This window comes from Rhincodon typus, chromosome 23 (assembly GCF_021869965.1).
Source record: "Rhincodon typus isolate 14 chromosome 23, sRhiTyp1.1, whole genome shotgun sequence".
In the NCBI taxonomy this organism is placed as follows: domain Eukaryota; kingdom Metazoa; phylum Chordata; class Chondrichthyes; order Orectolobiformes; family Rhincodontidae; genus Rhincodon; species Rhincodon typus.
In genome coordinates, this window is record NC_063354.1 from 44,270,262 (window position 1) to 44,296,639 (window position 26,378).

At 41.8% G+C, this 26,378-nt stretch overlaps 1 protein-coding gene across 6 annotated transcripts in view; it reads right to left on the reverse strand.

The window, feature by feature from the left end:
• Positions 1 to 26,378, reverse strand: part of LOC109934358 (fas-binding factor 1 homolog) — an 87,295-nt gene that overhangs the window by 6,927 nt on the left and 53,990 nt on the right. For all 6 annotated transcript variants that reach the window (XM_048610762.1, XM_048610761.1, XM_020533164.2 and 3 more), the window contains 12 exons: positions 26,111 to 26,154; positions 20,371 to 20,415; positions 19,523 to 19,690; positions 17,800 to 17,900; positions 16,293 to 16,499; positions 15,678 to 15,785; positions 11,897 to 12,036; positions 10,083 to 10,201; positions 4,243 to 4,365; positions 3,076 to 3,261; positions 1,572 to 1,748; positions 89 to 226 (listed from right to left, as the gene is read on the reverse strand). In XM_048610762.1, coding sequence (XP_048466719.1) covers positions 89 to 226; positions 1,572 to 1,748; positions 3,076 to 3,261; positions 4,243 to 4,365; positions 10,083 to 10,201; positions 11,897 to 12,036; positions 15,678 to 15,785; positions 16,293 to 16,499; positions 17,800 to 17,900; positions 19,523 to 19,690; positions 20,371 to 20,415; positions 26,111 to 26,154 — 1,556 coding nt within the window. The remainder of the gene's footprint in view (positions 1 to 88; positions 227 to 1,571; positions 1,749 to 3,075; positions 3,262 to 4,242; positions 4,366 to 10,082; positions 10,202 to 11,896; positions 12,037 to 15,677; positions 15,786 to 16,292; positions 16,500 to 17,799; positions 17,901 to 19,522; positions 19,691 to 20,370; positions 20,416 to 26,110; positions 26,155 to 26,378) is intronic.

Here is a 26,378-nt window from a genome sequence, read left to right on the forward strand (position 1 = left end):
TAGGTATATGGGACAACAGTAAATCAAGTCAAAACTAGCTTCTCCCCACTTGCTGTACCTTTCTTCTCTCCTCCCTCCCCTGTGGTACCTGGTACAGCTGCTGCTCCTGCTGCTGTAGTCTCTCTGTATGTTTTTGGATAGTATGCAGCCGTGCCTGGTGCTCAGACTCCACCTGTTTCGCCTCCATAAGTTTTTGTTCGCCTTCCTCATATTTCTGAGAGGCAAGCTGCAAGGGGGAAAGAATAAAGACAGATGGTTACTTCAAGAGTCTGCTAAATTAATGTGCGTGAAGACATTGTACAAGATCAATCCTCAAGTCTGTTCCCTCAAATGGTGATGAATGTTATGGGGGAATAATGACAAATACAACCATCATGTCAAATACATAGATAAATCTAATATCCATAAAACAAACAACAGTAGCCAAGTTTGACATTTAACATTTTACAAAGTAACCAGAAGAGTCCATGTGGCTCAGTGTTTACCACAAATGGAGATAGCCAGTGAACGATTAGGAACAGAATTAATTTTATTTGAAAAGAAAACAACAGCACCCCAACAAGACAAAGGGACAGATGGAAATGTATAATGTGTAGTTCATAATTACTTTAGTGAGGAGACATCTGTAGCAGCGTCTCTAAACAGCCTATCTTGCACATGTCAAAAATGGCTGACTTATATTGTCAACGTTATAGGCTCACATCTTCCATCTAATGAAAGCTTGCAAGCCAGAAGTGGTACTGGTGTTTGAGAAAAGTTACTAGATTTAGCAGTTTAGCCTCCTCAGATACTTTGGGTCAAGTATTTTATCATCCTACTTGTTATTTCAAAATTGGCAGAAGTAGCAGTGAAGGAGAGTCTGTGTGAGTTACCTAGGCAACAAGCATTTTCTCTTACAATATGGCATCCCATTTCAAAAGATTAAGAAAAGATTTACAAGGATATATTTACAAGGCACCTTTTCCAAGTAGAGGGTGGTGTGTGTATGGAATGAGCTGCCAGAGGAAGTGGTGGAGGCTGGTACAATTACAACATTTAAAAGGCATCTGGATGGGTACATGGATAGGAAGGGCTTAGAGGGATACAGGCCAAATGCTGACAAATGGGACTAGATTAATTTAGGATATCTGGTCGGCATGGACGAGTTCGACTGAAGGGTCTGTTTCCTTGCTGTACATCTCTATGACTCTATTAAGGGTGCGAACAATTTCATTCAATTAACCTTTATTCAATACCCTAAACAATACAACTAGTTTTAGTGACAGCTTTCCCAGAGAAGAAAGGACCTCGTATCTGGATCCCAGGATGATTTGCAATCTGCATACTCTTCCATCACTGTTAAACAATGCTTGATAAACAGATGATATTGACCATCATGACAATCATACACTCTTTAAAAAGTTACCCTTTCAGAAGCGGGCCTCAAAATGACCTTTGTTTCTTTTCTTCCTCAGGCAACAAGATGCATATAATTCACAACTTAGATATTCAGAATCTGCTTCACACAGAAGTTTGAATCCCGGCATGCACGCAACATGTTAATGTGGTGAATAAGATCAGTTTTCCCACACCTTACTCATGCCCTCAACTTCCTCAGCCCTCTGCTTGATGCGGATTGCCATGGCGTTGACTCTCTCCTTTTCCAATTGCAGTTCATGACGTTCTTGATTTAGAATCTCTTGTTCTCGAGCTAACTGTTCCCCTTTTGATTTCAGTTCAGCAGCTTTCACCTTCAGCTCGGCTTGTTCCTACGGGGCAAGAACAGTTTCTGTACTTTTCCAATATATTTTAAGAATATTCAGAAGTATTTAACCCTAAAACTACCACCTGAAAATACATGACTGGCAGAACTGAAAGATTTCTGTATTTTGTATTAAGTGATTTTGGACGGATTGTGAAAACACCAGCTAAAATGGATTCACTTAGTTAAATCAGTGGAGATTCTTTTTATTCCCATGTTAGACATGATCGAAATACAGAACAAACGTATCAGCTATCCTGGATGGGTCTTCTTGGCTTAGGTCAATGCCTTGGTTAGGTTTGTGGCCAGAATGGCTTAATTGAAAAGCCGATATGTGCAGATTGACAAGCCACAGTGGTTGAGGAATAAGCTGACCAAGCTGAAAATTCCTGTGTGGGTGCAAAAATATTTCAAGGGCCTGCACACTCAAATCACCTATGCCCTAAAAAGAAAGGATTGATGTGTACATTGATATCAAGACATCAGAAAAATCGCAGACATTGGTGAAACTCCAGTCAAAGGAAAATACATGGGAATTGACATTTTGCTTACATTAACTTATATCTGTCAAATTCTTGTTACTTTGTGTATTCGGTTGTGTAACTGAAAAGGTCTAGTGCTTTGCCACAAATTCCAGACCACTATGTTGACTATCGGTTAGCGTAGAAAATCTTCATTGCACGGTAAAATGTATTACTGTATAACTTGAACAGTAAGAAGAAAAACCAAGAGACAAAGATTTTTGCATACACGTAGGTGGGTGATTCCCAAGGTCAGCAGGTTAGAAAACCTGCCTCCATTCATTGGGACATTAGCCTAGTTCTGCAAATGGGTATTAGACACCATGGCCCTCAGCACCTCAACAACCTCAATAGGTCCCATCTATCTCCTGATAGCTTCCCATATTCCCTATAGTTCACAAGTGGGACTAACTCCGTGGAAATAGTGAAATGGGCAGGGCCCTAAAAATCCACACATTGGGAATGGGGATGAGAATCCTGGAATTAGGTCCTCCCCACAATTCTTAAATCCCCTGCCTCCACTTAGACATGGATGGAGGAAAGCAATTATAGCTCCTCAATCTGAGTGGTCAATGAGCTCTTCAAATTCTTACCCCTTTAAAAACATGTATCTAACCGCAACTCATTTCATTCCCTCTAAAATACATATACACGGGTGTAGGAACTTTCAGTTCTTGAGATAAAACACATACAGGGCAAAGGAAGTCCATTTCGTAGGCCCAAGGAAAACTAATTTCTGTAATAATGCCCACAGAGAGGGGTTATTTCCCACACAAGCCAGAGGTGTCCATAAGGCATATGTTACTCCCTTACTTTTGCCAGAGTGAAGACTGCTCCTTCCTGCTGTGCATTGAGCTGGAGGGAACGGTTGGCACCTCGCTCTATCCGCTCACTGTTCAGTTTCTGTTGTGTGTGAAACTCTGCCCACTCACTTGCCAGTCTTCGACGTTCCTCTGCACAGCGCTGCATCACTGACTGCTGCTCCTCCAGCAAAGAATTCTGAGGGAATGTAACAACATGGGAAGATGTTGTAAGCCCCACGCAATCACTGCAAAATCTGGAAAGCTTTCTGTATTCACTCGCGACACCACACTATTTCCTCATCCATTGCCTCACATTCACAGGAGCTAACTGTATCACCTAGAAATAACTGGTTGGCTGCACTCTATGGAGTGGAGGATTTTCAATAGATTATCACCATGCTTCCTCCATGGAAAGGAATTATCTTAAAGGGAAGTTAAGGCCTAGCTTGGCAAACAGCTACTTCTTCAGAACTGGATCCAAAACATTAATTCTGCTTTCTCTTCACAAGTGATGACAGAACTGATGAGATCTTCCAGCAATTTCTGATTTTGTTTCTAATTTCCAGCATTTACAGTTCTTTAGTCTTTTTTGTTTTGATGAGGAGAAAGAATCCTGCCTGATTAAAATGGACATTTTGAAGGAATCAATGTCCAAAACACTGCTCTGGCGGAGACCAACTTTTTCATTAAAGGTTAAGGGACTGTCCTGGGGACGTGTGTCTTCTTTAAGTTCCGCACAGTTCAGCTGTTGATGGAGGATATTTGTCATGTGGGATCTAGTGGTAATATCAATGGACTCAATCCAGAATAACATTCTGGGGATAAAACTTTGAATCCTGCCATGACAGAAATGGTGAAATTTGGACTCAATAAAAATCTGGAATAAAAGTTAGTCTAATGGCAATATGAAACACTCAGTTGTTGTAAAACATCATCTGGTTCACTATTGGCCTTTAGGGAGGGACATCAGCCATCTTTATCAGTCTGGCTCTATGTGACTCCAGACCCACAGCAATGTGGTTGACTCTTAACTGCCCTCTGGGTCAATTAAGGCTGGACAAGGTTTGCCTAGTCAATGACAAGCACATCCCATGAATGAACAAAAATAAAAGCCTTTAGCGGATGTGAGACATTTCATGTGAGGGAAGTTGGCTGCTCTCAGCAGTTCCTGCCTTACCTTTGCCCTTTCCAGCTCCTCCCTCTCTATGGTGAAATGCTGGTTCATGATTCTGCGTTCCTCCTCGAGGGACCTCTGCACTGACTCCACTTTGGTTTGTTCAGCTGTTGCTCGCCAGCGCTCCTGCACAGAATTACACAGCACAAAACCCATCACAGCCCATGCAGCCACCTATGTCCTGATCAGAGAAGTGCCATTTTCACAATTAACATCACCAAACATACATCTTAAATACTGTGCTACTGATTGATGCCATCAGATGAAGACTAGCATCAAACCAATACATTAAGAGGGTTAGGTTCAAGAGAGGAGACACAGTGGAGGATAATTATAGGTGTTGGTGTGTTCGCCAAGCTGGGAGGTTTGATAGCAGCCGTTTCATCCCCTTACTAGGTGACATCCTCAGTGCTGTGGAATCTCCTGCGAAGCGCTGTTGTCGCGCCGGTTCGAATTTACATGGTCTGGTTTTTGCTGCTTTCAGTAGATGCTAGTTCCGGCTGTGCGTTGTAACGGTCGGTATATCAGGTCTAATTCAATGTGTTTGTTGATGGAGTCCACAGATGAATGCCAAGACTCCAAAAATTCCCTGGCTGTCCTCTGTTTGGCTTGTCCTACGATAGTAGTGTTGTCCCAGTTGAAAGTGTGGTTTTTCTCGTCTGTGTGTATTGAAACCAAGGACATCTGGTCGTGTCGTTTAGTTGATAGCTGGTGTTTGTGGATGCGGGGTGCCGGTTGTCTGCCTGTTTGTCCCACGTAGTGTTTTGTGCAGTCTCTGCATTGAAGTTATATACTGACCATTACAATGCACAACTGGAACGGGCACCTACCAGAAGCAGCAAAACCCGGACCATATAAATTCAAACCGGCACAAGACAACAGTGCTTCACAGCACTGAGGATGTCACCTAGGAAGGGGACAAAACGCCTGCTATCAAACCTCCTAGCTCGGCGAACACACCAAAACCTGAGCTACAAATCTTGACCACCTTTTCAGGGTTTGAGTGATCAATCTGGCCGCCTGCACAAATGGCTCAGGTGTTGCCAGTTGCTGGTGACAGATGTCCCCGAAACAAAAGGAATCTGTACATACACAGTTCACATCACTACGTTCCATATGTAATGCTGTCACAGTGGCTGTGCATGTACAGATGGTCTGACTGAGGCTGAAGTTCATCTCTGGGGGCTCAAGGGACTGAAAATCTGGGAGCAGGGCAGCTGAGCGGCTCTTCACAAGCTGAAATTGGACTTGGGGGAGCACTGCCAGCACCAAGGATATTCCCCCTGCTTCAGTGAAAGTCCAAGGGCTGGCTCAATAGACGATCCCTCTGGTTGGAAGGAAGGTGTACCTGTCACTCAGCAATGACACAACACTGCCAGCTGGAATAGTAAAATGGGTGATTTTGACCCAAGAATCTGTTAAATACCTCACAAACTACAGTATCAATGATAAAATTATCCCTACAGGATGCATTCTTACATGTCCCACTGATGCAGCATTTTATAGGGCAGAATAATGCAAATAGATCATCAAGTTGATGCCTTCAGACAGAAGCAATCAAAATTAGGGATCAGAATTGCTAATTTTGAAAGTCCAGAAGCAGCGTAGTTCCAGAATAGGAGGCTAGAATTTGCATCCAGTATTATACCTATTCCAAACCGTCAGCAAGCAACTGATGTTTGGAAAGGCAAATCAGGGCAGGACTTATACACTTAATGGTAAAATCCTGGGGAGTGTTGCTGAACAAAGAAGCCTTGGAGTGCAGGTTCATAGTTCCTTGAAAGTGGAGTCCAAGGTATTCAGGACAGTTAAGGACGTGTTTGGTACAATTGCTTTTATTGGTCAGTGCATCGAGTTTACGAGTTGGAAGATCATGTTACAGCTGTACAGGACATTGGTTAGGCCACTATTGGAATACTGGGTGCAATTCTGGTCTCCCTGCTATGGGGAGGATGTCGTGAAACTCGAAAGGGTTCAGAAAAGATTTACAAGAATGTTGTCAGGGTTTGAGCTATAGGGAGAGGCTGAATAGGCTGGGGCTATTTTCCCGGAAACTTCGGAGGCTGAGGGGGTGACCTTATAGAGGTTTATAAAATCATGAGGGGCATGGATAGGGTGAATTGCCAAGGTCTTTTCTCTGGGGCGGGCGGGCGGGCAACCAAAACTAGAGGGCATAGGTTTGTCCTTAGAGGGGAAAGATTTAAAAGGGAGCTGAGGGACAATGTTTTCATGCAGAGGGTGTTGCGTGTATGGAATGAGCTGCCATAAGAAGTCGTGGAGGCTGGTACAATTACAATGTTTAAAAGGCATCTGGATAAGTATACGAATAGGGAGAGTTTAGAGGGATATGGGACAAATGCTGGTAAATGAGACTAGATTAATTTCGGAAATCCAGTCAGCTTGGACGAATTGGACCGAAGAGCCTGTTCCGCGCTATGCAGCTCTATGACTATGTGCTCACTCCAAATATGCAAACAGCTGGATGTCCCAGAGATTCTGCTGTTTACACCAAGATTGCACCTGACTTATGTTTACTTTGTAGTAATGTAAGTTATGTAAATGACTTAAGACTGTGGACTTGATATGTCCACAAACTTTAAAATGCAAGATTTATTTGCAACATATATAAAAAAAGACTTATCTACTGTGCTGCCAAGGAAGTATTCTGAAAACTGCCTTCCTTCAGAATCAAGCAGGAAAACATTTTGTTTGCCACACTTCTGTTATGGAGTCTTTACAATGGGCCCACTCTAGTTATTCTTATATATTGTCCTATTAATAGAAACAGATCAGGGAATAGGAGAAAGGAAATGATAAAGAAACAGAGGATAATGCTACAGTAAAGACCACCATTGCTTAGTAAGCATCACTGAGAAGATCCTTAGACTCCCATGCACCCTTAATGATATCTCAGCCAAAGTTGGCTTAAGGATGTAATAGTGCGATAAGGAGACAATGAGGGAACCGCATCTCACACTGGAAAGCAACCTCCAAACATCCTATTGAACATAAAAACCTTAAGAATAAAGTGATTTTAAAATACTGACCATACCTCGAAGTGGTTTTACACTGTAAATATACTGTGACTACAGGAATCTATTTTTATCATGCATCCTAGTATGTCTCTGAATTGCTATTAATCACGTTCTGATCCTGCCCTGAGGTGATGCCCGAGGACCAAGGACACCAGTGTTACCAGGCTTCTTTCTCACGAATTTCTTTGATCAGGGAAACTCATCTCAGCTCAAGGCAGTCTGCATGGTCTCTTCTGATGTGTGGCCAGCTTGGTCTGCTATCTCAATACCTACTTGGACTGGCACCTGAGACTGTGTCACAAGAGAGAACAACATCAGTAAGGTGGGCTCCAGCACTGCTACATGTGCCCAGGCATGAATACAAGTGCCCACTGGTAGGACAAACAAACAATACATGATAAACGGTCGGATCCTAGGAAGTATCATGTGCATGTACACCAGTCCTTTAGGGTATCAGGACATATAGGCAAAGTGGTTAAGGTGGCATTGGGTATACTTGCCTTTATTAGTTGAAGCTTAGAGTTTAAGAGCAGGGAGGTTATATTGGAATTGTGTAAAACATTGGTTAGTCCACAGCTAGAGTACTGAGAGTAGTCCTGTAACCTACATTTTAGGAGGGACATGGTTTCATGTGATTGTGCAGAGGAGGAGATTTACCAGGATGTTGTCTGGATTGCAGAGTTCCAGTTATGAAGAGAGATTGGACAAAGCAGAAAGGGGACAGGATTGAGATGTATAAAATTATGAAGGGCATAGATCATAGAATCCCCACATGTGGAAGGAACCCACACCAACCCTTCAAAGAGCATCCCACCTAAACCCACCACCCTACCCTATCACTGCATTTTCCACGGCTAACCCACCTAGCTTGCACATCCTGGACACTATGAGGCAATTTAGTTTGGCCAATCCACCTAGCCTGCACATCTTTGGACTGTGGGAGGAAACCCACACAAACACAGGGAGAATGTGCAAACTCCACACTGACATTGACCCGAGGTTGGAATCAAACCCAGGTCCCTGGCACTGTGAGGCAGCAGGGCTAACCACTGAGCCATTGCACCGATAGGGTCAACAGGAAGAAACTTTTGCCCCTGATGGAGGGATAAATGCCCAAGTGTCATTAATTTAAGGAAGGGACAGAAGGTACAGAGGAAATGTGAGGAAAAGCCTTTTCATCTACGGTGTGCATAACATTTAAGCAGCATTTGGATACAAGGCTATGTGCCAAGTGCTGGAAAATGGAATTAGAATAACTGGGTGTTTGCTTTTGGATCAGCACGGACACAATGGGCCAAAGTGCCTTTTCCTGTGCTGTAAATCTCTATGGTCAGAGGGAGGATCTTGTACCAGCTACACCTGTAGACCCTGTGAGATGGTATGCTGAATCTCTCAGGGCACATGTTCTATCATTCTTGATAAACAGTCCCTGAAGGCCAATGGACAAGGTGGCTCCTTTGGTTGCCCAACTCAAACAAAGGATTCATGGTTGAGATTGGATACAAATGTTCATGATGCTGCCTCTCTCTCCAAATATTGCTACTACATTGCCACTATCCCCAAACAATTCAGCACAATTGAACTGGCCTTCACAAATCCCCCAACCGCCTGTCTCAGGTATTCAGAGACAGCCTTCGGTTCCTTCAAACACAGAAGTTTGCTCAGTTAGCATCATAGCAAAGATCTCCAGACATCAGAGTCCACAGGCTTGGTTGATGAGGGCTGGTGTCTGCTGAGAGTCTACAACTGCGAGAAAAGTGAGTGAAGAAGTGTTGTATTCATTAAGCGATATCAAATTAGAGTCAGTACTATGAGGTTATTAAGCTCCTTTCTGTTCTGTCAACCAGGATTCATGGAGATGGTACTCACTATAATGCCACCTCTATCCACATCAGAATCTTTGGGTGTTCTCCAGACCCTGACCCCAGATAATATCTCCTGTTCTATTTCTCTATTACAAGGACAAGTCCAATTTTCTGAAATTTGCCAGTTATTCCTTCAATCTGGATGCCAGCCAAGCTGTTCAGGGAGCTTCTTCCTCCGTTACCACCAGGTTTTATCACCTTCTTGTGGCCCCTAGTCCTTTGTCTCTGAGGTATTTCACTAGCCCCTCATCTTTCACAAACAAATACAGCAGGAATGAAATAATCATTAGTATGGCAAGGAAGGTGGGACAGTAACAAACCATTGGCACACACTGCTTGTTTTGTATTGTTTCTCTCACTCACACACTTTACTCCCTTTTTGAAATAGTGTAGGATTTTGGAAACATTCGCAGGCTGTCTATCAATCTGCTTGTGTCACGGATACTTTTTCCCAGGCCAACAAGTCCTGGATTGGGACTAGAACCCAACGGCAAAGGCACAATCCACTATGTTACAAAATCTCACCCTGCACATAAAACACAAGTATGATATTTCCCAGCATTGTGTGTGCTGATAACACAGCTAGGCCACTGCGTGCAGTTCACAATGAACAGAATGAGGGAACAGCTCTGAAGGAAACACAATTCTCTGCGATGGGGTTAGTTTCCAAATCAAAGCGATGCCTGCATCTGCTGTGAATCTTGCGATCTAATGGTGCAGAATCAGAATCAAAATGCATCATGAGTGTCCAAATACCATGAGCCAGGGCATTGAAGGCTCCAGCAGTAGGCAAAGCTCAGAATGAGATCAAAATAACATTGGAAAAAATGGAATTAGAATTCCCACAATCACTCGCCCCACTATAGGCCAAAAGAAACACCAACAGAATACTAACATTTCAGAGCTCCTTCATAAACTCACTTCTGACATTTATCTCCCTTACCTTCTCAAGAAGTCGTGTTTGTTCGTTCAATCTGATCTCCATCTTGGTGATAACATCCTGTAGGCGAGCTCTCTCCTCCTCCAGGTCCCTCTGCTGCCGCATCAGTCTGTCCTGTTGTGCTGAAAGAAATGTCAATAATCAGACTTCACAAAGGGGCTGCATAAATTTATGGGCTTAAGACTGATTCACTGAAGCAGTTAGCATGTATGAAATGCTCATAGCAGGAATGTTTGGGGGGCACTGTTTACCCATATTGCGGAAATAGTGAGTAATGGTGAAACTCTGTCAGACTGGAAGCAAACCAACACAATATTTGCAAATGCCAGCAAATGCAGACTCATAAACCCAAAGCAAGTAACAGATAAAATAATAAATTCAATTTAATTGTTAGGCTGAAAGTGTGTTCCAATTGCAATAATTTAGGCAATTAACATGGACGTAGAAAGGGTTAATCTTGTCCAAGAAGCCATTTTAACATACTTATGAACACGACAGATAAAGCACATGCAGCGCTTATGATATATTTTATAGGGAGTTTAAAAAGTCTTTTGACAAAGTTTCAAATGAAAGATGCCAAATGAAGCAAAAATTGCTGATTTCCAGTAAGGAATATGGACCAAATATGAAACCAGTTAAAAGAAAAAAGTAATACTGACCACATACAAGATGTCTAACAGGAAACTGAATGCAGCCTCACTGAATCAGAGTATGAAATATAGTAGAATTATTTTTATTACAAAACAAAACTAAATTAATTGATGATATCACAATCTTTAAATTAAACATTTCTCTGCTGAGAAGGGCACTTTCAGAGAAGTAGTTATATAGGGACAGGAAAAGACCAGTTAACCCTTTGAGCCTGCTCCACCAATTCAAACGAATCATTGCTGATCAGAGACCCAACTACATTTATTTGCATCACACAATATCCCTTAATACCCTACACCAACAAAAGTCTATTAATCTCAGTTTTAAAATTAACTGTTGACCTGGAATCACTGCTATTTGTGGAAAAGAGCTTCAAATTTTCAAGTTGCACGAAGAATTGTTTCCTAACTTCACCCTGAAAGGACTGGCTCTCAATTTTTGACTACATCCCCTACTCCCAAGCTCCACCACTATTTCTATGTAGTTCAAAAGTTATGCATTTAATTTTTTTTAACCAATTCCAAGATAACACAAAATATTTTATTAATTACCAGGGTTTAACTACCAGAGACTTGCCAATTGGACCTCTGGCTGGAACCAAAGCATTTTGTTGACAAAATTGGCAGGACTATTTTTTGGATTGAACATCAACATCGTTCAAAACTAGTGATCTTATTAGAAGCACCTTCTCAAACAAGATTTTGTGCCAGCATTTTTATCCCCCAGTCAGTAAGTAAGGGTTTGAGTCCCATTCGGGAGTCTTTAGAACAAAATCTAGTGGTCTGAGGGAGTACTGCACTGTGTGAATATCATTTTTTGGATGAAGTCATGTACCAGTTCAGGTGGCCATAAAATATTCCATGGCACTATTTAAATATGAACAGTGGAGTCCTAGCTACTAATTATCCCTGGCCATTCCTACTTGCTGTTTGTGAAATCTTGCTACATGCAAATTAAGAGCCACATATTCTACATTGCAATGAGGGTGACACTTCAAAAGTACGTAGTTAGCTGTGAAGTGTTTTGGCACATCCTGCGGTCACAAAAGTGTTCCTTCCAGACACTTTCTTTTGGCAATATCTACAGGAGTGTGAACAGTGTAAAACCTTTGAGTATCGATCAGCTCCGTGTTAGCAAATGATTAATTCCCATTCTATATCTACTACCTCGCTGCTGCTCCTCTCGTTGCCTTGCGTTGATCTCCATCTCATGGGATGTGCTCTGATGAGTGCTTTCCACTTTATAGGACAGGTCATTCAGCTTTGAAGAAAAGACCGCCATCTGTTCAATGATATTACTGAGTGACCTGCATGAGAACATTGAGGAGGAAGACTAGAATATAACTTTCAATACACCCAGCCAAGGTCTTAGGGCAAGATATATTGGAATAGCAACTGGTACTTTAAACATTAGCAAACAGGAAAATTAGCTTCTTGATTTATAACATCTCAAATTACAAACAATCATTATATTACACTAAACAATCCAGGACATTCAATTTAATTCCAGCCTATAACTAGTTAGCTGTTATGTTATGTATAAACCAATCAAACCATGTAATTAGTGCCCAGCCTTGATTATATTCTTAATTACATACAGGTATCTGTTAATCTAAATATTTTTATATCCATTTGATTTGACTCCCATCTATAAAACTCACAATTATTCTACATAAAATCCACCAAACGCAGCAGAAACTAGAGATCCTTGATGTTACTGTGAGGCTGCCAAGTATGATGGATGTTCCTAATCATGTAACTGGTATAAAATGAATTTAAATTGAAAGATTGATGTCACTTGGAAGAGATTAAATGCTCGCTTTGGAATCCTACCACCCGGCTAGGATCAAGGTTTGATCTGATTTGCTGATCCAATGGCAGAGCCACAAATGCTGCAGGACTCTGGATTCCAGATGAGAAAACTCAACCTAGATTCCTGATCACCATCCAGCAACACCAACTAGAAACTGCGCAGAAAGAGGGACTATTAACTGTATGTTAATTGTATTTGAATGTGTGCAGCTGGTAGCATTCTGGTGTTTCAGTTGCTATAAATAACTGTGGTTGTTGGGATTGAAAGGTCTTTGTATGCAATCTACAGCTCTGTAAATAAGTAGAAAAGTGTTTGAAGAATGGCTCCAGTTTTATTTTTTGCTAACCAGCTTTCTTAGGTCACACCTAGAATATTGTGTGCAGTTTTGGTCTCCTTTTCTGAGGAAGGATTCTCTTGCTCTCGAGGGAGTACAGCGAAGGTTTACCAGGCTGATTCCAAGGACGGTGGGACTGACGTATGAGGAAAGATTGACTAGGTTAGGATTGTTTTTGTTGGCGTTCAGACGAATGAGGGAGGATCTCAGAGACTTATAAAATTCTAACAGGCTATACAGGGTAGATGCAGGGAGGATGTTTCTGTTGGTGGGTGTGTCCAGAACGAGGGGTCACAGTCTGAGGATTCAGGGTAGACCATTTTAGGACAGAGATGAAGAGACATTTCTTCAGTCAAAGAGTGGTGAGCCTGTGGATTTCATTACCACAGGAAGTAGTTGATGCCAAAACATTCAATGTATTCAAGAGGCGGCTAGATATAGCACTTGGGGAAGAGGTTATGGGGATAAAGCAGGATTAGGCTATTGAGTTGGACAATCAGCCATGATCATGATGAATGGCAGAGCAGGCTTGAAGGGCTGAATGGCCGCCTCCTGCTCCTATCTTCTATGTTTTTATGGTTCCAACAAAACAGTAATGATCCCAACTGATGGTAATAGTGGACAAGTCAAATCCCAGAATGAAACCTGGCTTGACAGATCATACATTTTATTTTTACTATTTGTTTACTGTGGTGGTCAAAGTGAACATATTCACAAGAAGCTGCCAATGTACATTTAACCAAACAATCAATAAAGTTTGAGATAGCAAGAACTGCCGATGCTGGAGTCAAAGATAACAAAGTGTGGAGCTGGAGGAACACAGCAGGCCAGGCAGCATCAGAGGAGCAGGAAAGCTGATATTTCAGGTTGGGACCCTAAATCTCTGAAGAAATTCTGAAGATTATTCACATTCCTGACTGCTTTGTAGACAGGTATTAATAGCATTTCTGCTGCTAAATACCTTTTCTCTTTGGCTGCACACTATTTCTGAATGTTTCTGCCTTTCTGTGATACTGCACTCCTTTCTCCAGGCAACTGCAGTTTTTTTTCTTTCTATCATTTTTCCCTAATGTACCAAACTGTTCACCTCAAGGACTTAACACTTCATTAAGAGGTAAAAATATTTCCAGAAACCCCAGCAAAATTCCGAACCCAAAAATCAAACCAAAACCATGTCTCCTCTTTCTGACAGGGTCATAGAGTCAAACAGCATGGAAATAAACCCTTTGGTCCAATTCGTCCATGCTGACCAGGTTTCCTAAACTAAACTAGTCCCATTTGCCCACACTGAGCCTTTATCTCTCTCAACCTTTCCTATTCATGTACCTGTCCACATGTCTTTTAAATGTCATAACTGATACAGGCATCTTCCACTTCCTCTGGCAGTTTGTTCAACATAGGAACCACTGTCTGTGTGAAAAGCACCCCCCTCGGGTCCCTCTTAAATCTTTCTCCTCTCATCTGAAACCTATGCTCTCTAGTTTTGAACTCCCCTATCCTGGGGAGAAACCTTTGCTAGTCATCTTATCAATGCCTCTCATGACTTTATAGACCTCTATAAGATCACCCCTCAACTCCTATGTTGCAGGGAAAAAAGTCCGTCTATCTAGCTTCTCCTTAAAATACAAACCCTCCAGGCTTAGGAACATCCTCAAATCTTTTCTGCATCCTTTCCAATTTAATAATATCCTTCCTATAGCAGGGCAACCAGAACTTTACACTGTACTCCAAAAGTGCCTTCATCAACATCCTGTACAACTGCAACATGATGTCCCACGTCCTATACTGAATGTTCTGAGCAATGGAAGAGGAGTGTGCCAAATGCCTTTTTCACTACCCTGTCTACCTTGATGCAATTTTCAAGGAACTATGTACCTGAACCCCTCGGTCTCTCTGTTAACCCACCCAGTGTAGAAAACCAAACCAAATCTAAATCTTTACCTTGTTCCTCCACTTTATAATGCAAGTTTCCAAATGATAACAGTATATCATGAACCCTCATCACAATAGGGATTGAGAGAGGACAGGATCAGACCTGACTGCACTCCAGGTAATACGCAATAAGGAACTGCCACCCAGTGATACGCTCGGTGCCTTTTGCAAGGAGAAACATGTGGAAGAAAAGACCGGTAGCTCTGCTTCCTAGGAACCGTCTTGTGCATATCACATAGCAAGAGGAGAATGAAAGTTAGGCTTAGATTAACACTGAATGGGTTACAGGGAATGTGGTTTTATCTCCTAAAATATGACTAGAGAATTAGCAAGCTCACAGAAGAGCTTTCTTCTCAACCCTCAGCCGCACAGTGATTAATATTTTAATTTCTCCTGGGCAGGATACTGTTCTCTATTCCTCTATGAGACTCCACTCCTTTATAAATATAACTAATAATATTCTGGCTGTACAGGACCAGAAAAGGTATTCTACATACAGTTTTAAGTTATTAAAGCTGTTATGGAATTATTTTTGACTTTTAAATGGTAAGTGAGCTTATGAACTTTGCAAATAAGCTGTGTTTCAATCCACAGGTCATCCAAGCAGGTTAGAGTCAAGTTTATGTTGGATGGGATAATAACAACTGGTTTCCTCTGAAGTGACCAGCAAGGCCCTCAATTTAGAGATGAATAATAAGTGACAACTCTCACATCCCAAGAATGAATAAAGATAAAGCTGCCCCATGCTCTCCTTCAGTACCTCTGCCCTTCATGACAGTTACAAGGAACATTTTCTTTCTGCTTACTCAAATACAAGCCTGGAACTACACTGAAAATGTGAGCTGTACTGAACACTCAGATGATGTTACCTTGTATGTGAGGAAGCACTGGTCACCGCATCGATCTCTTGTTCCTTCAATTGTTTTACATACTGCAGCTGCTCCTCGTGTTCCTTTCGCATATCCAGGATCGACTGACTGCAGAATAGAGGTCAGCAATGCTGAAGCACATAAATATAAAACCATGTTTCCCCGGTAGTTAATATTTTTGGCATTTAAGATTAATGCCTTTTTGTTGGAAAGATCTGAAATTCCTTTAATGGGTTGTGGGCGGTACCAAGTTCAACTCACATCTGAGTTGGCCTAACTAACTTTAACTGCAGCGTTACAGTTGTCCTCAGAGGGAAAGAAATAACTGAACATGGTTTCTGCAACTGATCCCTATTACTCCTGAAGCGTGCACCTCTATGGCCAGAGTTGGAACAGCATCAGCCTTGATGCAAACTCTTGATGGCTGAATAGGCTGTTGACACCCAATGAAAGTTCACGAGCTAAAATACAAATTTAGCATAGAATTCACAGCTAGCACTTAAAGGCTTCTAGGTCATGGCAGTGAGGATAGTGTCGGTGGTAAGAATAGTTTTATTTGTTAAATGAGGCAAGTGAAACAGTCAGCGCTAATGAAATGCAGCCATTTCCTCTTACCGTTGTAGTTCCCGGAGTCGCTCCTTCTCCTTGGCTTTCTCTTCCTCAAACTCAGTGAGTTTGCGCTGGTACCGGGCAGTCAGCTCTGATCTCTCCCGATCCAAGCTCAGTTGTCGGGCTACAGACTGCTCAGAGAGAATTCGGTTCTCTTCTTGGAGTCTAGCCTCCCGCTGCTGATAAGATTCTTCAATTACCTTCAAGCGGTTTCTGGCAGGAAGGATAACAGAAAGAGGTGGTCAATTTAATCCCTTCCTATTTCAGCCCATCACACCTGAATTTTCAACAATGGGATGCTGTTGAAACCCAAGTATTTCCAGCATTTTCTGCATTTGTTTTAAATTTCCCATAATACTTTGTTTCTGCATTCTCCTCCAGTCTGTGTTACAGTCAGTCTATAATCCCGGTTTGCGGCCTCTGCACACGCTGTGCCTAATCTGGATGAGTTTGATGGAATAATCAGGGGGAGCTTTACTCTGTAAAAGCAAAGTAGTGTGGAAGTTGGAGATCTGAAATAAAAACAGGATGTGCTGGAGAGACTCAGCAGCTCTTAGAGAGTGAAACATGGTAAAAATTGACTTGAATATGACTATTCTTTGGAACTGAGTTTCATCCAGAATCTTGTGCGCTTAGGATGTGAGCTGTTCTGGGCACAACTTTAGGAAGTATATTTGTCCTTGGGAGGAATAGCAGTGCACATTTATTAGAACAACACCGGAGCTGAAATTTTGCCATCCAAAACCAGATGGGCATGGAGGTGGGATGACAAACAAAATGTCTGACAAGCAGCTCAGCCAGAAATCCCACCTTGCCCAAGGGAACGAAAGGGAGTAGGCCCCAAACAGTCCCATTTCTATTAACAACCTCTTATAAATTGTGGCAAGTTCATTAAGAGCCCACCTCCAAAAAGGGTTCTAATTCTGTGGTGCGGCCATGGTTCAGCAGCTATCAGGTTTTACACTTGGAAGAGATTAAAGAAGTAATTAATTTTTAAGCACTTTTAATTGCCTTCTTGTTTTCAGCTTAGGCAGTTTTACCTGAGGCCCTGCCTTCAACTTCCTGGGCTGCAGGCATTAGAATTTTCCTCCTAAACCTCTCACCTTCTTTAGAACAATTTATTTTTAGAACACCAGTTAAAATCTATCTGTTCGACTAGACTTTTGATCATCGGTCCTAATATCACCTTATTTGGCTCCATGTCAAATTGCTGCTCGTTAACAACCAACAGAAACTGCTGGAAAAGAATTGAGGACAGATGAAGGGTTACTGGACCCGAAACATTAACTCTGATTTCTCTCCACAGGTGCTACCACACTTGCTGAGCTTTTCCAGCAATTTCTGTTTTTGTTTCTGATTTCCAGCATCCGCAGTTCTTTTGGTTTCTGTTTGTTAACATTCCTGCAAAGTACCTTGGAATGTTAATGTTAAAGGGAAAAAAAAAGAAAGATTTTCCCTTTTCTGCATTACCTTTTGTCTCTCCCTGTTCCAGTTCATGCCTATTCTACCTCACCTGTGTGCATTCTCAATCAGCTCCAAGTCGTTATTGTGCTGCTGCTGGAGGCTCTCCAGTAGAACTCTTTGTTGTTCTCGCTCCAGTTCCAGTTTTCGCACCTAGTGCAAACACAATCATTTTTAGTTCCAGGTTTAAGGAAACTAGATCACAATTAATAAATCATCTAAACGCAAGATACCATGAAATCATCAGAGAAGAATACATTTTACTTTTTTCAAAGAGGTGCTAAGTAAGTATTACATCTCTGCATCAGCTACTTTTATGTGGCACTTTTTGTTATTCATTCATAAGCCTAATATTTCTTGTCCATCCCTAATTTCCCTTAAGAAGGTATTTGTGAGCTGCATTCTTGACAACTGAGAATTTGATAGGCTATTTTAGAGAACAATTTAGAATTAACTACATTGTTGTGAATCTGTAGTTACATATAAGCCAGACCCAGTAAGGTTAGTACATTTAATTCCCTACAGGATATTAGGTGAACCAAATGGGTTTTTAAACAACAACCTGTAGATTTATGTTCACCATTACCAATTACACAATTTTTCATTTATTTAATCAACTGGACTTCAGCTGCCGTGATGCAACTTAAACTCATTTCTGCAGACTTTTAGTTCAGGCCAATGTATTACTAGACCCACAACAAAGCAACTATGCTGCTGTTCCCAGAGAGTTCTTCCATTTTACACTTACACTGCAACCTTAGCATTGGTGGGGGAGCTACGTTTGTCTCCAAAATTACTGTGCATGAACATTGCACTTACAGAAATATAAACAGCTACAGCACAGGTCAGTTGGCTTACCATTTCTGTGCTGGCTTTCTTCAAAAGTAACTCACCTAGTCCCACACATTTGTCTTTTCCCACTAGCCTTCATATCCTTCCTTTTCAGTCACTTGTCCAATTCTAATCAGAGAGCCTCGTTTGAAGGTGTTTCCACTACACTCTCAGGCAGTGCACTCCAGATCCTAGCCATTCACTGCAGGAAAATTTACTGCCTCACGTCACTGTTGATTTTTTTCGCATTTTTTCATCTTAAATTGGTGCTGAAGAAGTCATGTTGGACTTAAAATGTAAACATTGTTTCTCTCCACAGCTGCTACCAGACTGCTGAGTTTCTCCAGCATTTTCTGTGTTTGTTTCCGATTTCTGGCATCTGCAGTATTTTAGTTTTATCCAAAGACCTCTCACTTCAAATAGAAGGTAATTTTCCAGATATACTTGAGGGACCAGTCAAGTGGAAAAAAAAAGCTTTGTTCTATCACATGGGTCATAGAAACAGGAGGAAGCCATTTACCCATCTTAGCCTATACAGCTATTTAATTTGATCACTGTTGATTAGTACGTTGATCCCTCTATCTAATAAAACTCTATCAATCTCAGTCTTGAAAATTTCAAATAACCTCACATGCACAGCCTTTCTAGGGAAAGGTAGGTCCAGATTTCCACTATCCTGTGTATGAAAAAGTAATTTCATTCAGAATGCCCAGACTCTAATTTTACTCCATTTGGTCAAGGAGGAATTAAATTCCATTTTTCACAAGTTGTGCTCCTCACTTAATCTGATTATTTTCCTTTGTACTCCATCCACATAACTTATGATCCTCCTAACTTAAATAAACTTGTTGGACAATAACCTGGTGTCGTGTGATTTTTGACCTAACTTAAATGGCAGCGACTAGTGTGTTCACGTAATAGTCAAGCCCAGAATAGCCTTGTACCTTACTCTCCAACTCAATGATTTTGACCTCATTAGTCTGCAGGACTGTCTGTTGTTCAGTTTCTGTGCTCTTCAGCTGTTTCTGCACAGCTGTCAGCCTGCTCTCCAGCTCCACAGCCTTTGGCAGATCCGTGGCAACATCTCGTCCTCCAGAAACTGACTGAAGCAGCTGATAAACAGAAGTTTAAGTTAAAGCAGAGCATCACATGAGACTAAATCACTATCAGGAAATCCACTGAAATGTTTTGAAGCCAAAGTACCTACTCTTGAAGTTTTATTGATTTTGCTCTTCAAATGCACTGGTCATCAATAAATATTTTTAACACCAAGTACCCAGGAGTTACAAATCCTGGATCAGTACCCTGCTAAAGCTCCCTCCAGATTACCTAGCAGGCTCGATCAGCAAACACTGATACACTAATATCCTATTTTCTGTCTTCAAAACTTTTCCAAATTAAACTGCCAATGACTTGCTCATGAAAGCTACACTTTTACTATGACAGAAGGTGATGAGTCTAAATAGCAGGGACAACCTAACTTAAACCATGGCCTTGAATCCCATACAGCAAGGTCCTGAACAAATACATCAAGGGATATTCTAAGTGAAACCCAGGTGCATAGCTTAAAAAAAATGGAAGGCAGATAAATAAAGTAACTATCAAAGAAAGCATTATCATTGAAGAGCATTCTCACACACAAGCAAACACCCACAGCAACCCCTCACCCCCTTCCCCAGAATGCATCAAATGCAACACAACTGGGAGTATGGAAAACTATTTTGAAAGATAATGTCATTGCTAATTTCCACTGAAAAGCTAACATAATATGAATTGGCCAGAAAGCTCTCACCTGCAACTGAAGCAACTTCTGCAGTTGATCAGTGGAGAGGGATACCTGAGAGGGGAGAGAGAGAGAGGGAGAGACACCGAGGGGGAGGAAAAAAGTGAGGGAGGACAAAAAAAAAAAGAAGAGGGGGAGAGGATAAAAAGAGTGGTAGGAAACAAAAGAGAGGGAGTAAAAAAGAGAAGGGGGGAGAGAGAGAGAATTAATTTCAGTGTACTAGCTTCATTATTTCTTTACAACGCATACTGTTCAATTCTAGACAAGTGGCAGAGTGATTGCAGAGAGTAGTACAAATGATGTGGTATATACCACCTTCCAAAAATTGAGTGATCAAGTGCCACAATGGTAGACATTCCAGCAAAGATAAAACTCATAGTAAAAAATGGATGACCAATTTGAGTGAACCACACATGGAAAACACTGCTCTCTGCTGAGTACACAAATTGGAGAATAGAGCAAATACAGCCATGCTGTGATTCAAGGGAGTAAGATGAGGCTGGGTGGCCTCTGCTTTAATGCTAGGAGTATTATAGACAATACAAATAAGAGTATGGATTGACATGTGGAGTTGTGATACTGTTGCCATCACAGAGACATGGTAGAGTGAGGAGCAGGACTGACAACTCAACATTCCAGGATATAGGGTTTTCAGGCAGGACAGGGGAGAGTATAAAGCAGGAACTGTTGCTGCATTATTAATTAAGGGGTCAGTTTACTGCAGGAGGAATGATATCTTGGAAGGGTCTTCAAATGAGGCTTTGTGGAAGACAGTTTCGGAATAAAAAGGGGGCAGTCACATTGCTGACAGTGTATTACAGGCCCCCAAACAGTCAGTAGGCAATAGAGGAGCACATATATGCGCACAATTCCCTGAGGTGTGCAATAACAATAATAGTAGGGTAATTATATTGGCAGATATCAACTTCCTGAACATTACTTGGGATTGTCATAATGTAAAGGGTTGCGAGGGGTTGGATTTCTTGAAATGCATTTGGGACAGCTTTTTGTGTCAACATGTAGATTGTCCTACAAGGGATGGCACAATACTGGACCTAATTCTGGGGAACAAAGCCAGACAAGTGGTTGAGATTGCATAGGGGGAGCATTTTTTGGGGAGGCTTTGGATTGGGGGCAAAAAATTTAAAACAATAGGATGCGGGGTGGGTTCAAAGAGTAAATGAAGAGAGTACACAGCTAACATGTCCCCATTACAGTGAAAGATATGAGAAACAAGCCCAGAGAACCCTGGATGTCTAGGAATATTCAGGACCGGATAAGGAAAAAGAGAGGCTTTTTGCAAGTACAAAGGGAGCAAATCAACTAAGGCCCTCATAGAAAATAGAAAGTGCAGGGAGGAACTTAAGAAAGCAATTAGGACAGCAAGGAAAATGGGACATGAAAAAAAAACACAGGCAGTTAAGATTAGGGAGAATTCCAAGACATTCTATAAGTATATTAAGGAGAACAGGATAACCAGGGAAAGAGCAGAGCCATTAGGGAGAAAGGGGACAATCTGTGAATGGAGCGAGCAGACATTGGTAGGCTGTTAAATGAGTGCGTCACTTCTGTCTTCACTCAGGAGGAGGGGGGTGCAGGTACAGATTTTAGGGAGAGGGACTGACATAGCAGGTAAGGATGTATAGGAAGCTTTGGCTGGCTTAAAAGTGGGCAATGCCCAAAGTGTGGAAAACAAAAAATGCTGGAGATCACAGCCAGTCAGACAGCATCCATGGAGAGAGTGCAAGCTACTGCTGCTGTGCAAAGGGACTTGGGTGTCCTTGTGCATGAATCGCTGAAGGTGGGATTGCAGGTGCAGCAGGTGATTAAAAAGGCAAATGGAATTTTGTCTGTCATTGCTTGAGGGATGGAGTTTAAAAACAGGGAGGCTAAGCTGCAGCTGTATAGGGTCCTGGTGAGGCCACACCTGGAGTACTGTGTGCAGTTTTGGTCTCCTTACTTGAGAAGAGATATACTAGCACTGGAGGGGGTGCAGAGGAGATTCACTCGGTTGATTCCAGAGTCGAGGGGGTTGGATTATGAGGAGAGACTGAGTAGACTAGGATTATACTCATTGGAATTCAGAAGAATGAGGGGTGATCTTATAGAAACACAAGATTATGAAGGGAATAGATAAAGTGGAGGCAGGGAGGTTGTTTCCACTAGTAGGTGAAACTAGGACTAGAGAGGGCATCGCCTCAAAATAAAGGGAAGCAGATGTAGGACTGAGGTCAGGAGGAACTTCTTCACCCAAAGGGTTGTGAATCTGTTGAATTCCCTGCCCAGTGAAGCGGTTGAAGCTACCTCACTGAATGTCTTTAAGGCAAGGCTAGATAAATTTTTGAACAGTAAAGGAATTAAGGGTTATGGTGAGTGGGCGGGTAAGTGGAGCTGAGTCTCAAAAAGATCAGCCATGATCTTATTAAATGGCGGGGCAGGCTGGAGGGGCCAGATCACCTACTCCTGCTCCTAGTTCTTATGTTCTAATGTTTGAGTCTAGATGACTCTTCACTTCAGCTCTGAAGAAGTGTGGAGGGGGCAGCGTTTACGCAATATTTGGGGAGGATGGAGTGCTGGGGGGAGAAAGGATGTTGGTAGTGCAGATTAAGTGATCGGAATGTGAAAATATCAGAACAATGGTTTTTCTAACTGCCAGTCTTGAAAGGACAGACAGTCCCACTGGAGTTGGAGGAGGGGAGAGAGGACATGGTGACAGAGAATGTAACAAGGAAAACTAAAAGAAAGGGGAGAAATGGGTTCACAATTTGAAGGTATTGAACTCAATATTGAGCCCAAAAGGTTGTAAGGTGCCTAGTCTGAAGGTGAGAAGTTGCTCCTCCAGTTTTCACTGTGATTTGCTGGAGCACTGCAGTATGCCAAGGACAGACAAGTTGGCATGCGAGCAGGACACTGTTAAAATAACCAGCTACAGGAAGGTCGGGGTCATGCTTGAGCATGGACCAGAGGTGTTCTGCAAAGTGGTCACGCAGTCTGCATTTGGTTTCTCTAATCTAGAGTAGGCCACATAGGTGCAGCAAATGCAATAGACCAGATTGGAGAATGCTGCTTCACCTGGGAAGACTGTTTAGGCCCTTGGATATGCAGATGAGTTGAATTGCAGGCTGCTTATAGGAGGAAATTACAGGGCCTCTGACCCAAATTCTTAATTCCTTTATCACCAAAGGGGAGGTGACAGAGGACTGAAGGACAGCTAATGTGGTTCCACCTTTCAAGGAGAGTAGTAGGGATAAACCAGAGAATTACAGATCAGTGAGTTGCACGAGTGGTAGGAAAGATAATGTAGAAAGTTCTGAAGGAGAGAATTAATCTCCAGGTTGAGCAGTAAAGTTTGATCAGCGATAGTCAGCATGGTTTTATCAGAGGATGGTCATGCCGAACAAATTTGAATTTTTCAAGGAGGTAACCAGATATGTAGTTGAGGATAGTGCAGTTGATGTAGTTTATACGGATTTCAGCAAAGCCTTTGACAGGTTTCACATGGGAAACTGATAAGGTAAAAGCTCAGGGATCCAGGGTGAGTTGGCAAGATGGATCCAAAACTGGCTTAGGTCCTAGGAGACAGGTGGTGGCAAAAGGCTGTTTGAATGACTGGATGCTGGTGTCTAGTGACATACCTCAGGGATCTGTGCTGGGTCCATTATTGTTAGTGACATATATATTATATATATTTAAAAATGATATAGATAAGAATGTGGGGAGATGACAAGTAGTTGACAGTTGATAAGTAGGATGACATGAAAATTGGCAGGTGGTTAGTAGAGAGGAAGAAGTTCTTAGGTTCCAGGAGGACATAGACGGAAAAGTCAGATTGACAGATCAGTGGCAAATGTAATTTAACCCTGCAAAGTGAGAGGTGATGTACTTTGGAAGATGTAAGAAGACAAGGGAGTATTCAGTAAATCTTACAACACTATGAACAGAGGAATCTTGGGGTGCTTGTCCAATGCTTGCTGAAGGTGGCATGACAGGTTAATAAGGTGGTTAAGGCACTTGCCTTTATCAGTCGTGGCATAAATGACAAGAGTAGAAAGGTTATGTTGGAGCTGTACAAAACTTTGGTTAGGCCTCAGCTGCAGTTCTGGTCATCACACTACAAGAAGAGTGTGATTGCATTGAAGAGGTTGCAGAGAAGAATCACCAGGATGTTGCCGTGGATAGAGAATTTTAGTTATGAAGAAAGACTGAATAGACTCAGGTTGTTTTCTTTACAGCAGAGAGGGTGGACGGATGTTTAATTGAGGTGCATAAGATTAAGAGGGGCATGGACAGTATGGATAGAAAGCAGCTGTTCCCTTAGTTGAAATGCCAATAACAAAGGGCTGAATTTTGAAAGGCAGGAGGGTTTAAAGGAGATTTGAGGAAAATTGTTTTCACCAAGAGGGTGGTGGGAATTTGGAATGCAAGCCTGGGACGGTAGCAGAGGAGGGAAACCACACAGCCTTTAAAAATAATGTGGATGAGCACTTGAAATATAGCATTCAAGGTGTAGGCCAAGTGCTGGAAAATGAGATTGTGCAGATAGATCAGTGCACATGCGATGGGCCAAAGGGTTTCTTCTGTGCTATATGACTGTTATGACACAATGACTCAATAGCTGGTTTGGTATCATTTGTAACTCAGCCAAGCATTCACAATGGCTCCAGCTGTCAAAACAAACCATTACAAATGCAAATGATGGAGCTCACTGAAACTGCAAGAAAAGATGGCCCTGTTTTATCCCCCTAAGCTATGCCAGATACCCTCTCACTCAAAGCAATCCAGAAGCAGGTATCTTCTTTTCTCGGAGTAAAAGCTTTAGACTTTTTTTCAAACTTGAAAGGCTGTGGACACTTAAGTCACTTCAGATCATTATGCTAAAACTCCCAAAGTGTTTTCTTCAGTACTAAACGCATATAGGAAAGTACTCTTTTACATCTCAATGTATACATAATGCTGATTAATGCAGTATAGAACTCTAATTAATTGCTGCAGTAATACACATCTAACTAATAATCATGATATTTGAAGCTGTCAAAACATTTCATCTTTCAGAATGTTCCAGACTCCTCAGAAGGCTTTCCTTTGTGAAACTATCGAACAAGGCATGTTTTCAAAAGCCTCCCACTGGAAGACATAGGAAACAAATTTTCCCGAGAACTGTTATTGGCAACCCTGACATCACAGATGTGTATGCCAGATCATAATCCGAGCCATAGGAAATAGATCAGGAAACAGGAAGGCACAGGAGTTCAAAATCCCAGAAATAAAATGTTATTGCCATTCCTGCCATTACAAGCAAGTAAAAATTCAGCCAACACACTTTAAGGACAAGGATATTTTGATGGATTTGCAGGTATTATTCCCATGTATCTGCTGCCTTTGTCCTTTTAGGAGTGACTTGATCAATGGCCTATTTCTATAAAGGCGGATCAGAAGTCAAGCAGAGGAGGGGAAGAGTTTGAGGTGGACCATCTGAAAGGGAAGAAAAAAGTGGAAATTGAAAGCCAAAGTTGATAAAATTTTCCTATTCATAGAAGAGCAGGGAAGTCATCAAACATACTGGAAAACAAAAAGGTGAGGGAAGGAACCTAAATTGAACTAGAACAAGGCATGTTCCACATACCTAACAAAAGAAGGCACAGCTGGGACCCGACTGGGTTCCTATAAGGACATCTTTTATTTGGAGTAGAAAATAACATCTGGTTCTATAGGAAACAAACTGATATAAATGAAGCCAGTTCACTCCTACCTGTAAAGCAGATAGTTGATCATCCTTCCGAACTTGTGAAGGTGCTACAAAAATGACAAGTAACACTTATATTGATGTAGAAATTGTTGATAAAACTCAGTCAACCAGTCTACTCTTTTGAACTAAAAGTAAACTGAAAGTAAAGTTCCCTCAACACCATCCCCACCAACAAGTCCTGGGACCAGTCTATACTGGTGTTTAAGCTCTAATCAAGCCTCCATACAAACTTCGATAACAAGGTTTAGAGCTGGATGAACACAGCAGGCCA